Source organism: Chlorocebus sabaeus, chromosome 13 (assembly GCF_047675955.1).
Source record: "Chlorocebus sabaeus isolate Y175 chromosome 13, mChlSab1.0.hap1, whole genome shotgun sequence".
Classification (NCBI taxonomy): domain Eukaryota; kingdom Metazoa; phylum Chordata; class Mammalia; order Primates; family Cercopithecidae; genus Chlorocebus; species Chlorocebus sabaeus.
In genome coordinates, this window is record NC_132916.1 from 29,359,665 (window position 1) to 29,373,549 (window position 13,885).

General features: G+C 40.1%; 1 protein-coding gene across 1 annotated transcript in view; it reads left to right on the plus strand.

The window, feature by feature from the left end:
- LIN28B (lin-28 homolog B) overlaps window positions 1–5,252 on the plus strand; it is a 126,058-nt gene extending 120,806 nt beyond the window's left edge. The window contains exon 4 of the mRNA XM_008007473.3: window positions 308–5,252. Coding sequence (XP_008005664.2) covers window positions 308–671 — 364 coding nt within the window. The 3' untranslated portion in view covers window positions 672–5,252. The remainder of the gene's footprint in view (window positions 1–307) is intronic.
- Window positions 5,253–13,885: the final 8,633 nt, after the last annotated feature.

A 13,885-nucleotide genomic window follows, 5' to 3' on the forward strand; every position in this document is an offset into this window, starting at 1 on the left:
ATAGTGTCAAATTTAAAGGAATCATTTCTATATGGAAGTGATTAAATATTCTTTCATGTTTTAATACTCTTGTTTTTCACTGTGTTTAGTTATGTCTCACACAACTAAGTTTTTAACCTCACGAGAACATTTTGGAGATAGTCTTTGAACCAACAGTGTAACCAGTGTAAACAATGATAAATACTTTTAAGAAGGCACATTAAAATAAGCTTGTCTCATTGATAGTTTGTGTGTCTTCACATTTTAAAATGTGTTTTTGGATACATGCTGCCTACTTCTAAGATGTTTTCATCTTTTTGCCTTGCAGATGCTACAACTGTGGTGGCCTTGATCATCATGCTAAGGAATGTAGTCTACCTCCTCAGCCAAAGAAGTGCCATTACTGTCAGAGCATCATGCACATGGTGGCAAACTGCCCACATAAAAATGTTGCACAGCCACCCGTGAGTTCTCAGGGAAGACAGGAAGCAGAATCCCAGCCATGCACTTCAACTCTCCCTCGAGAAGTGGGAGGCGGGCATGGGTGTACATCACCACCTCAGGAGGCTAGGGCAGAGATCTCAGAACGGTCAGGCAGGTCACCTCAAGAAGCTTCCTCCACAAAGTCATCTACAGCACCAGAAGAGCAAAGCAAAAAGGGGCCTTCAGTTCAAAAAAGGAAAAAGACATAACAGGTCTTCTTCATATGTTCTTTCCTTTTACCCTGTTGCAAAGTCTACCTCATGCAAGTATAGGGGAACAGTATTTCACAAGCAGTAGCTGACCTGGGATTTTAACTACTATTGGGGAACTGTGAATTTTTTAAACAGACAAATCACTCTAAGCAAATTACATTTGAGCAGGGTGTCATGTTTTATGTTAATTCAGAGAGTAAGATACTATGTCTGTCAATATGTGCATGTGTGAGAGGGAGAGAGCCTGAGTCTGTGTGTGTACATGAGAATTTTATATAGAAATGTACACATATATATAAAGAGGCTTTGTCTTTATATATTTGTGTATAGATCAAAGCACACACCCTCCCTCATGTAATTGGATATTTCCAAGAATTGAAAACCCATGTGAAGCATTATAGATAGTTTTAAATTTAACCCACTGGAGTTTTCTTGAAATACCACTTCTTTTATATTATATAAAAATAAAAACATGACTGTTACTTTTTGTGTGAACCAAAGGATACTTCAGATCTCAGAGCTGCCAACTATGGGGTACTATAGGTTTTTAAGACATCCAGTTCTCCCGAATTTGGGATTGCCTCTTTTTCTTGAAATTTCTGGAGTGGTATTTTTTCCCCCCTCTTTGAAGGCAGTACCTTAACTTCGTATGCCTCTGACTGCCATAAGCTTTTTTGATTCTGGGATACATAACTCCACAAAAGACAATGAATGTGTAATTTGTGCCGATATTTCACTGTTTTAAATTCTATGTTTGATTGTAAAATTAGATGCCTATTAAGAGAAATGAAGGGGAGGATCATCTTAGTGACTTGTTTTCAGTAGTATTTTAATACCAGCTTCTTGTAACCTTTTCCATGTTGTGAGGGTTGTAAGGGATTGTGTGGCAACAGCAGCTTCCCTTGGCTAAGTCAATCTTCTACCCATTGCTTAGAGCAGGTAGCCCTCCTTATTTACTGCTGAAGACCTTAGAGAACTCCAATTGTTTGACGTATATTTTTGGTGGCTGTTTTTTTTGTTTCTCCTGGAGAGTTATCTAACTTGTTTCTAAAACAAACAAGCAGCACAGAAATGAATGAAATACCAGGGTTGAGAATTAAAATTAAATGGATGTTCACAATTGCCCAATATATGTGACCTGTGAATGATATGAAAAAAGGCAGTGTTCAGTGGCAGTTAACAAGAGTGACAAGCCTGGGGCAGAGGTACCAAACCTCTCCCACCAGAGAGCTGGAAGTATTTTATACAGTAATTTTGAACCTGTGGAAGTTACCTCCAATGCTTATTCTGAAGTAACCTATATGGTGGATACAGGATGAACATTCAGTGCTAGGGAGAATCTTCTCAGGTTGGTTCTCAGAGTGATAAACTGGCTAGGGACCAGTTATAGTATTGGTCCCATTAGGTTTCGGTCATGGAAAAAAAATTATTTTGGGGTCATCCTGGCTCTAGATGTTATGGGCAAATTTCTGAAACATCTGCAAGAAGGTACCAGTTAATTATAGTGCTTAATACTGGGAATAATATTAAGCATTATAATTATAATGTATGGGCCTGTTGGTGTAAGCTCAGATAATTAAATAAAAATAGCATGACTCAAATGAGACATATTCTGCTGAACAGTTTCTACTTCCTCTCCCTCCTGTCCTGTCATGGGAGACGTATATAGTTGCTGCTGTTTCAGCAAGCCACCATAAGAAGAAAATGCCTCAGGTTGGGTTGCCAGTCCTTTACAACTCAGCTTGAATTTCACAACAGTGATTGTGAGAATCTGCGTGGTATACACTGAAATATCGGTGTGCTGTGATGCAAAGCTTACCTTTGACGATATTGAATGTGATATAGCTGTAGAGAAGTACTTCCTTGCCTTATGTGAGGATTTCAAGCTTATTTAAATTATGTAGACAAATCAAAGTGGCATTGCTTAATTTTTAGCAGGCATAATAAGCAAGTTAACAATAAAATGCAAAACATGATAAGCATTGCTCAATTTTTAGCAGGTATAATAAGCAGGTTAACAGTAAAAATGCAAAACATGATAGATAAGTCACTTTGAAAATTCAAACCAAAGTTCCTTCACCTTCTGGAAATAGGAAATTATGGACTTGAAAATTGGACATTTCCTGTTTACAAAAAGAAATTTAGAGCTAAAATCATGGTAAAAAAAATAGAAACACTTGAGAACTATGGTCTTTATGGGTGCAATTTGAAATCCTTTTCATCATCTTACCAGACTGAACTAAGAGCACATACCAAACCTATCTTATGGTTGAAAGTTGGGGTTTATTTTTTATATGAGAATATTATCACTATTACATAACATACTCAGGACAAAGAACTTTGCTCAGGGAACATACCATATAATATTTTTGGTGTTTCTTTACAGACTAGTCTACAGTCCTGCTTACTCAAAACAAACCAAATAACTTATACCTTTATATAAGTATTATGTACTGATGATAGTAACTACCTCTGAGTTTGACATAGATCAAAATTTTTGAATATCAGATATCAGTTATCCTATTTTTATTTCATGTGAAAACTCCTCTAAAGCAGATTCCCTCAACTCCGTGCATATGTGAATATCACTGATGTGAACACATTGTTCATTTACATAAGTAAAATATTCTGTTTACAGCAAAAGGCTACCTCATAGTTGATGCATAGCACACCTGTATGTATGCTGTTCCAGCCTTACAGGTGGCTGATAATTCTCTGGTACAGAACCTGTTTATCTGTATTATAAATAGCAATCCACAACTGCATGTTTCTGACAAACACTTGTGAATAATGAAGCATCTTGTTTTAGTTAGCAAAGTCTCCAAACATCTCCTTAAAATAATCATGTATTTAGTTTAAAGAATTATGGGCACTGTTCAACTTAAGAACTTAAGCAAAACAGAACACGGAAGCAGTCTTAGAAGCATCTCTTTGCCCAGAGGCAGAGGTCGGAAGCGGTAGCAGGGAGAGGGGTTGGTTTATGCAGGTATTCGTGCTAGGCAAAGAGTTTAAAAGATGCCAATGTCCTTCATTTACTGTCTGTGCTGCCCTGAAGCCAAGCGTCTTGCAGCATTATAGCCCCAGGCACATAACTAACTAGCACTGGCTTGCCAAGGAATGAACATGCAATGCCATTACTAGCTATTGAGGGAAAAGGGTCTGTGTGAAGCATCACTTTGCAGGGATTACTAATGGTGGGGCAGCAGGTCTGTGAATTCAGTTATCTCTTGACCTCACCCTCATGTCAACACAAATGTAATTCCTAAACAAGATGCATTGCCAGTCTCTTAGCCCTGTAAGCTAATCATTTGCTACATGCAGACTATAAGGAAAACATTTTTATACTTGGATTTCTAGTCTTCACTAGAAGACCTTGGATGTATTTTTGCAGTTGAAAGATTTAGAAAGATTTTTACCTGCTTATAACTTGGAAGTTTAGCATGCAATGTAAGAAAAAAGATCAAGAAATGTCATGTTATTAGCATCAGTCCACCTCCAATATTGCCAATATTATTTTTATTCCGGCTCAGTTTTATTTTGCACCAGGGCGGCCCCAAGTTACTGCTGGTTGTATTTAGTTTGTGAATAGGAGCCCATAAGTGTTAATAGACTTTGTAACATTCACTGTAAGATGAATTATACAGGACATGGGAAATCTCATTAAGTCTTAAAGTTAATTTAAATTAATTTATCTGTTTTCTCTAAGAAATGTTTATCATAAAATATATATGTGTATTTCCCCTTTGGTTATAAAATTTGGGAAAGTATGTACAAGTGCAGCTGCACTGACTTTAATTTTCTAGATGTCTTAATGAGATTTATTTGTTTTAGAGAAGAACATCTTGTTAAAAGCATCAAACTCCGTCTTACGTAGCTGTCAACAGCCTCTTTAAGATGTGGTGGTTGTATGATGTGTGTCATAATTGTTCAGTTAGAGTGAGAAGTTGACCTATGATTCATTTTTAAATTTTATATTTGGAACAAAGCTGCAAGTTATGGTAAAGTACTGTACTGTGAGAAAGTATTATGATATTTAATGCATCTGTGGCTTAACACTTGTGAGAGTTACCAGCTTGAAAATGATGGTGTTGACTACCTCTTGAATCACTTCCATCTATCAACCACTGGCACCTACCACCAAGCTGGCTTCAATTAGTATGCGTTGCTTTTTGGTATTAACAACTCTAACCATACTAGAGACCAAAGTGAACCCTGATTTTTATATGTCTTTAATAATGGTGTTTTATCTAGTGTTTTTAAATTATCCTGTGTAGTATTTAGATTACCTCATTGTCCATTTTGATTCATGCTGTTTACAAGTGAAAATAAAAACACTTGAACTGTATGTTTTTAAAAGATAAGGGGTAGATGTTTGGAATGCATTTCACTTGCGTGCAGTCATCTGGAGGGACTGAAGCACTGTTTGCCTTTCTGTACACTCTGGGTTTTATATTCTCATTTCATGCCTAATGTCTTATTCTGTCAATTATGGATATGCTGGGGTTTAAAAAAATTACTTGATTAAAAATAAAACATATAACGTTGGCATTTATGATGGGTTTTGGAGATTTTTTTATGATGTGTGTCCTTACTAAGTGAAAGGATAAAAGGCCATTTAGGCAGTGTTTTACATCAGTTGGAGCATAAGTTAAATGGTATGAACATATCCTCAGTGGTGAGTATTAACATGGAACTTACTCCAACAATACAGATGCTGAATAAATGTAGTCTAAGTGAAGGAAGAAGGAAAAGTGGAAGCTGCCATCACTCAGAATTGTCCAGCAGAGATTGTGCAAGCTTGTGAATGAATAAAGGCACATACTTCACATGGTCAGGAAGAGTGGTTTGAAGCAAAATATTCAAAGCCTATTGAAATCATTTTAGAGTTTTTCTACAGGTTTTTTTCTAATAAAGAATTTGAAAAGAAAAAGGCAAATTATATCAGTACCAAATATCTAAAATGCGAATGTAGATTTATCAAACCATGAATGCAGTATTGATGTACTATAACAAACCATTTGGTAAAACTATTGAGTTCTATAAATTGGCCAGTTCCACAATCAAACTTATTTTCCTCTCTACACCTGGATGATTTCTTTTTTTTTGATGATCTGTTATAACTCTTCTTATTTTAAAATCTGGTAAAATCACATAACATAAAATATACTGTCTTTACCTTTTTTTTTTTTTTTTTTTTTTAAAAAAATGAGGTCTCATTCTGTTGCCCAGGCTGGAGTGCAGTGGTGCAATCGTAGCTTACTGCAGGCTCAAATTCCTAGATTTGAGCGATCCTCCCACTTCAGCCTCTTGAGTAGCTGGACTACAGATGCGCACCATGCCCAGCTAATTTTTTTTTTTTTTTTTTTAAAAGAGAGATGGAGTCTTGCTTTGCTGCCCAGGCTGGTCTTGAACTCCTGGCTTCAAGCAGTCCTCCCTCCTCAGCCTCCCAAAGGACTGGGATTACAAGTGAGCCACCATGCCTAGCCTTAACCATTTTTGATTGCTAAGTATATTCACATTCTTGTACAACCATGTATGATTCACTTTTCTTTGAATGTGAAGGGCTTTTTGTACTTTCGAGAATATGGAAAACCTTTAAACCTTAAAAATATATGTAATCCCATCATCTGAAAGTAACCAATAGCAGCTTTTATTAATTTATATTTAGTATATGGAAAAAATTTTTTTTTCTTTTTGTGAGACAGGGTCTTGCTTTGTCACCCAAGCTGGAGTGCAGCGGCACAACCACGGCTCACTGCAGCCTCAACCTCCCCAGGCTCAAGTGATTCTTCCAGCTCAGCCTCCCAAGTAGCTGGGACTATAGGCCTACACCACCACGCCTGGCTACTTTTTTGCATTTTTTGTAGAGATGGTAAAATCACAAAACAAAAATTTACTATCTTGTGGCCCAGGCTGGTCTTGAACTCCTGGGCTCAATTGATCCTTCTGCCTTGGCCTCCCGAAGTGCTGAAATTACAGGTATGAACCACCCCCACCCCCCGGCCAATTTGTAAATTTTTTGTAGGGACAGTTTCCCTACGTTAGCCAGGCTAATCTTTAACTCCTGGCTTCAAGGATCCCACCTCAGCCTCCCAAAGGGTTGGGATTACAGGCGTGAGCCACCACACCTGGCTGAAAAGCTTAATATATATATACACACATATATATGTGTGTATATAAAATATAGACTATATATGTGTGTATGTATACATATATATAGACATATATACACACATAATCCCATTGCCTAGAAATAACCATTAGCATTTTTTTCTTCTGCTTATATATATGTATATATACACACACACACACGAGAGTGTGTTATTTTTGAGACATAGTCTTGCTCTGTCACCAGGCTGGAGACCAGTGGCACAATCTCGGCTCACTGCAACCTCCACCTTCCAGGTTCAAGCGATTCTCCAGCTGGGACTGTAGGCGCGTGCCACTGCATCCAGCTGATTTTGTGTTTTTAGTAGAGGATTTCACCATGTTAGCCAGGCTGGGTCTCGAACTCCTGACCTCGGGTGATCCATCTGCTTTGGTCTCCAAAAGTGCTGGGATTACAGGCGTGAACCACCATGCCCTACCAGAGTTTATACATAGAAGAATTTGATCATTAAAACAAATAGTCCAATATGCTTACGTAATTAATGTTGCTTTTTTTTTCCCCGAATAAAGAAGACCTGTAAGGCACATTCAGGATAACAGGAAGACCCAACCAGAATCCCAGGCTGCCCTTCTCTGTACAGAGTACTACATTTCCTGCCCCTGTCTGTGTCTCCTGTGTAAGATTTTTGTAAGGGCCTTTGTATGAAGCTTTTGCTTGCTAGGCTACTAAATCAAAGCAGTGCTGTGTGATAGCCACCATTTTGTGATCGATTCTGCTCCTGATTGCCTGTTAGTTTTGTAAAATATTCCTCAAAAACTCTGTGGGGTTTCTTGTTTGCTTTGCTTTCTAGAAATAATTGAAAATTCTTAAAACTTTCACAGTTGCTCAAATGTAATTTCTGTCATCCTCAATTTAGAAATCAGTATGCTGCCCTTTCTCATCCTCTCTCCTCTCTCTCTCTCTCTCTCTCTCTCTCTCACTCACTCACACACACACACACACACTCTTTCTGAATTAGTTTGGACTGCCTGGGAAATGGTAAATGTTTCTGTGGCTGCATAGCAGGCATGTTTCTTAACACAATATAGGATAGTTTATTATATTTATAGTGTGTTTTGTTTCTAAAATTACTCAAAATTCCTGGAAGATGTGGGCTGTTTTCTGAAGGTCAAGGGCTTCCATTTCTAGTTAATTTCTGAGCTGCTCAGCATCTGTAGCTATATACGCCTGCTCCAGTTTGTAAAAGTTATTTAAAACACAAACTCCAACCTTGGAGGTTTTGCTTACATCCCAAATCATATGATTTGTTTTCTTTCGTCAAGAAGAAGGAAGAGGCCTGTTAAAGTAAGGACAATGCCCAAAGTCAAAGTCCAGGGAAGACTATTCCACACTTAAGAATCAAACCACATTTCTGTGTGACTTGGTGCCAATAGACATACTGTTGACCTGTTCTTTCATACTGCTTTTCCACCTTTACTTCTAGAAGTGCAGCCTCTCCCCCACTGCCAGTATGTCAGATATTTCAAGTGTTATTTATCACTTTCTTTCTTCTTTCTTTCTTTTTTTCTTTTCTTTTTCTTTCTCTCTCTTTCTTCCTCTTTTTTCTTTCTTCTTTCTTTTTCTCTTTTTTTTTTGTTTTTTTTTTTGACGCAGTCTCACTCTCTTACCCAGGCTGGAGTGCTGTGGTACGATCTCAGCTCACTGCAACGTCTGCCTCCCGGGTTCAAGCTATTCTTGTGTCTCAGCCTCCCAAGTAACTGGGATTCCAGGTGCGCACCACCGCTCTCAGCTAATGTTTCGTGTTTTTAGTAGAGACAGGGTTTTGCCATGTTGCCCAGGCTGGTCTCGAACTCCTGGGCTCAGGCAATCCACCCACCTCAGCCTCCCAAAGTGCTAGGATTAGCGATGTGAGCCACTGTGCCTGGTCATTTATCACTCTTTCATTGAGATCATCAGGCCACATATTAAGCCCTCATAGTTATCAATCTCCACATCGGCTCTTAAGTTCTCTCATTTCTTCATGAAATTAATTCTCCACAACTTTCATTAACTAGTTCAGATATTAGTTTCGCTAGTCCCATGTTAAACTGCTTCTGCCCAAAAGCAATCAAACTCGCCCAAAAAAATCCATTTAAAACAATATTAATAAAAATCTAATTTCGATAATAATCAATTTCCTCACAGTAAAAATCTTGGAAAATGCAGGGGAGGGGCTGCCACGTGAGAAGCTCCTGTGGCCGTGTTCTGATGACGTGCCCGGCCCACGCTCTGTTTCCTTAGGTGGCTTTTGTTTGCTGAGACTGCACAGCACTAATGGGGAAACTTATTGCTGGGGAAAATGTAACATAAAACCAAACAGTGGGAAGGGACCTTGGACTGGCATCTGGTTCAGTAGTCTGTCTCCGTCTAGGATCATACCTGACCATCCTAGATGGTAATTTCCAAAATCTGCTGGAGAAGATTCCACGAGTTTCTTTAGAAGGGAATCAGTAAACAACAACAAAAATAAGTAATAACAGACTGTGCGCCAATGTCAGATTATATAAGAGATCCCATTTAGATGGATACTCAATTTTCCATGATGTGGTTATTACGCATTGCATGGCTGTACCAAAATATCTCATGTACCCTGTAAATATATACGCCTACTACATACCCACAGAAACTAAAAAATAATTTAAAAAGATGCCATTTAAAGGGACCATATTGACAGCCTGCAGTGTTTCTTTTTAGTAAGACATTTCTTAATGGAACACTATCCCTACTAAAATTTTCTTCAAGGCTTATGTAAAAGATGTCCTAAATAACACAATCTAAAAAGCATGTCATAATGTACTCCAATGTGCAGTGGGCCTTTAGAAGTGTAAAAATTCCTTATGGTTAAGGTGAAAGTCTGACTTTTAAGAAACTGTAGAACTGGAATTTACTGATTCTGAAGGAAGATTGAACATGATGCACTTCAGTTGTTGCTTGACACCACCAGAGGGCACTCTTCACTTGCTCTCTGAAACATTTTATTTTACATCCCCTCATAGCTATAATACTCTTTTGAGTATCTGAATATCCATATGATTGATAAACTTACCTGGGAAATTTTCTGACTGAAAAAAATGTGTAATTATAAGTAATGCCTTTTGAACTCTTATGCAGAGGACAGGGGCTGTCAACACAGTTCACAATACTGAAGAGATAATCAGATACTGGTAACTCGTCTAGAAGAAAGTGTTTCTAAAAGTTTTCTTGTAATAAGAAACCACAGGACTGTAAACATTCAGTTACATTAAATAATCATACTGCATTATTATCCCATACATTTCTCCCCCACCTTTCAAGCTATGAGCAATATAAAGCTTCTCCCAAGCATGGTGGCTCACACCTGAAATCCCAGTGCTTTGGAGGCCAACCTGGAGGGATCACTTGAGGCCAGGAGTTCAAGACCAGCCTGATGAACATAGTGAGACCCTGTGATATGGTTTGGCTGTTCCCCACCCAAATCTCATCTTGAATTGTAGCTCTTATAATTCCCAGGTGTTGTGGGAGGGACCCCGTGGGAGATAATTGAATCGTGGGGCTGGGTCTTTCCCATGCTATTCTCGTGATAGTGAATAATTCTCACGAAAGCTGATCATTTCATAAAGGGGAGTTTCCATGCACGAGCTCCCTTCTCTTATCTGCCACCATGTGAGACATGCCTTTCACCTTCCACCACGATCGTGAGGCCTCCCCAACCATGTGGAACTGTGAGTCCATTAAACCTCTCTCGTGTGTAAAATTGTCCAGTCTCAGGTATGTCTTTATCAACAGCATGAAAACGGACTAATACAGCCTGATTCTACAAAACCTTAGCTGGGCGTGGTAGTTTGTGTCAGTAATTCCAGCTGCTTGGAAGGCTGAGGCAGGACGATTGCTTGAGACCAGGAGTTTGGTGCTGTAGTGGCTGTGATCACACCACTGCCCTCCAGCCTCGGAGACACAGTAAGACTGTCCAAAAAAAAGAAAAAAAAGAAAAAGAAAGAAAGAAATGCAAGATTTCTTCACTGGGATTTTATTACTGAGAACTTTGATGTTCCTCTTCTCACTCAGACATCTTAATAGGGCTGTCCATACTTCCATTATTTGAGAAGAAACAGTATCTTGTCAAAATGCTGATATCACACCCAGCTATTCTAAGTATTGGATTTAAATGTGTGCCTCTAGAAACAAGGACAAATTAGATACAAGTTCTGAAAGAGTTTTCAGGTATACTTTAATGAAGAAATATGTCTTTTACCTTCAGCTTCCATTTATGTGTCACTGATTAATGCAATAATAGCTTTTACTTTTATAGTGCTTTATAAGTGACATGGTGCTTTACAATTTAATTCTCACAAAACCCTCCTAAGGTTAAGATGGCAGATGTCAATATTCCTATATTATAGCTGGGTTCAGGGAAATTACATTAACTACTTGGGCACAACCAGGCTTGGAGCTAGCTAGACAAGACACCTCAGTATTCTGATTTGAATCATTCTCTTCTTCTAGTCACCAGAACCAGGCAGTAAGCTTCCTTCCGACTCTTTAGAAAGATCCGGGAAGACAAGGAAGTGAGTAGGAGAGTTGAAAGGATCAAAATCACACACCAATGCGATTGCCCACATTTGCTTCTGTCTGAATGTTTGCATCCATGCCACCCATTTCTACTAGTCATTCTCCAAACCCACTCTCATCTCATCCTGCTCCACTGAATTTCTCTGGTTTCGTTTGTTGGTTTTTTGGTTTTTGTTTTGAGACAGAATCTCACTCTGTCGCCAGGCTGGAGTGCGGTGGCGTGATCTTGGCTCACTGCAACCTCTGTCTCCCGGGTTCAAGCGATTCTCCTGCCTCAGCCTCCCGAGTAGCTGGGACTACAGGCACATGCCGCCACGCCCAGCTAATTTTTGTATTTCTAGTAGAGACGGGGTTTCACCATGTTGCCCAGGATGGTCTCGGTCTCCTGACCTTGTGATCCACCCACCTTGGCCTCCCAAAGTGCTGGGATTACAGGCGTGAGCCACTGCGCCCGGCTGTGTTTCTTACAGCGGGAAGCAGGGTTATGAATGCACTAGCCTGCAAAGTCTGGACCTGCTAGGAGTTCTACCCAATCCTGGCATGCTTGTGCAAGGAAGTTCCTGGACCTCAGCCCAGACCAGTTTCTCAAAGTTCCCATCCATATGAATCACCTGGGGAGCTTTTAAGGCTCCCGATGCCCAGATGAATGGCATTTGAATCTTTTATCCCAATGTGCAGCCCGGGCTAAACCCACTGTCCCGGGTATATTGCGTCAGTATCTGTGAGGGTAGGCTCTTGGAGCTAGACTTTTAACTGGTTCCCTGAGTGACTCTTTTATAAAAAGTCTGAAAGCTGGCCAGGAGCCAATAAATACAAGCTGCTTTTCATTGGACTGTGAACAAGAATACTTGGGTTCTAGTTTTTCTTGGGTTCCATTTTCCTGCCTGTGTTTTTCATCTGCCCAGTGGGTGCAGGAGGTAGACTCAAATGATCAGACCTCAAAGTGGTCAAGAGGACCTCAAAATGTGGTTCCCTTAACAGCGGCATCAGCACCCTGCCCTGGCAACACGGCAAAACTTCGTCTCTACAAAAAATACAAAAATTAGCGAGGCGTGGTGTGCGTGCCTATAGTTCTAGCTTCTTGGGAGGCTGAGGCGGTAGGATTACTTGAAGACAGGAGATCAAGGCTGCAGTGAGCTGTGATAGTGCCACCACACTCCAGCCTGGACAACAGAGGGAGGCTCTGTGTCAAAAAAAAAAAAAAAGAAAGTTATCCTCAACATAACTTTTTTGGATCAAGAGGTGACCAATAATTGCAGACATCTGAGTGCCAGCAAGGGTCCGAGGGGGTTCAGAACTTCCTGGTCCTTGGTCAGGTCATAATGCTCCTGTAAACCTTTACCAAAGTAGTTGGTTTGTTTTTTAAAAAGTATATATATACTTCCCCTTTAATCCCAGAGCTGGTTTCAAAAGCTACATGATTGCTGTTTTTGTGTTTTATCTCAGTTCTCTAAAATTATCCTAGGCTGCGTGCAGGAATGGGTACAGGCCCTTTAAACAAATGGAGTTAGTTGTGTTAGTTCTTTTCCTGCCTCACTGTTACACCAGTGCTATCCATCCACACTGGCTGCCTCAGAGAGGTCTCTGCAGCGCCCTCTCTCTGCCTAGTGCTTTCTGGAGCCACTTGTCTAAGTTGGAATTGGCTCTTCTCCCTGCCCCACGCAAACAGGTCCAGGGAGATTGCAGCCATGAGTGTGGGCCGCTCAGGCCTCCAGCCATTTCTGCTATAAGCAGAAGGAGCCCGGGTAATAATCCCCTGCCCTGTCTGTCCTGTGGGTCCTGGCACTGACCTTTACAAGGCTCTTTACAAGGACTGTGGCTGCCAAGATTCCAGAAGGCTTAAGGATTCGATTTGACAAAAGAAAAAGGGAAAGAGGAGGACAAACATGTACTGGGTGCGAGCTATGTGTTACGAAAGGTTCGAGTGTATATGTGAGGACACAGTGGCTCTGAAAGCTTCACAGCGTTGCCTAAGGTCACACTGTCAGAGCCAGCGCTCAGAACTGCTTCTGTCCAACCTCCAAGCCACATCCAGGGCAGGACTCTGCCTCCTTTTTCAGACCTGTGCTTTTCAGCTGCTTCCATCTATGAGGGAAGTGGAGGTAAACAATGTCAACAAGAAATCAGTTTGGGACAAAATATACTAGGACCCCATTTTTTCACAGGAATTGGTAGCTAATTTTAAAGGCCAATGTCAGATTTTAATTTTTCTTTTTTTCTAAGAAAATGCCCATCTATATAAATACATGTACAAAAAATAGAAAGTCTTACATTTTTCTATTTTAGTATGAAAACTCCTTGATAACCTAAGGAAAGGAGCTGGGAACCAGATATGCTGGTGTCCTCACACTCAACCTCCAGGAGCACTGGAGAGAAAGAGGGCCGCAGACAGGCGGGGCCTCAGTCTCAGAGGTCCGGGAGGAAGTCCCGGCTTTGCGACTTGCTGAATTGTCTTGGTAAATTCAATGAGCTTCGGTTTCCTCCTCTGCAAAGTGGTGATCATAACTACCTTGCA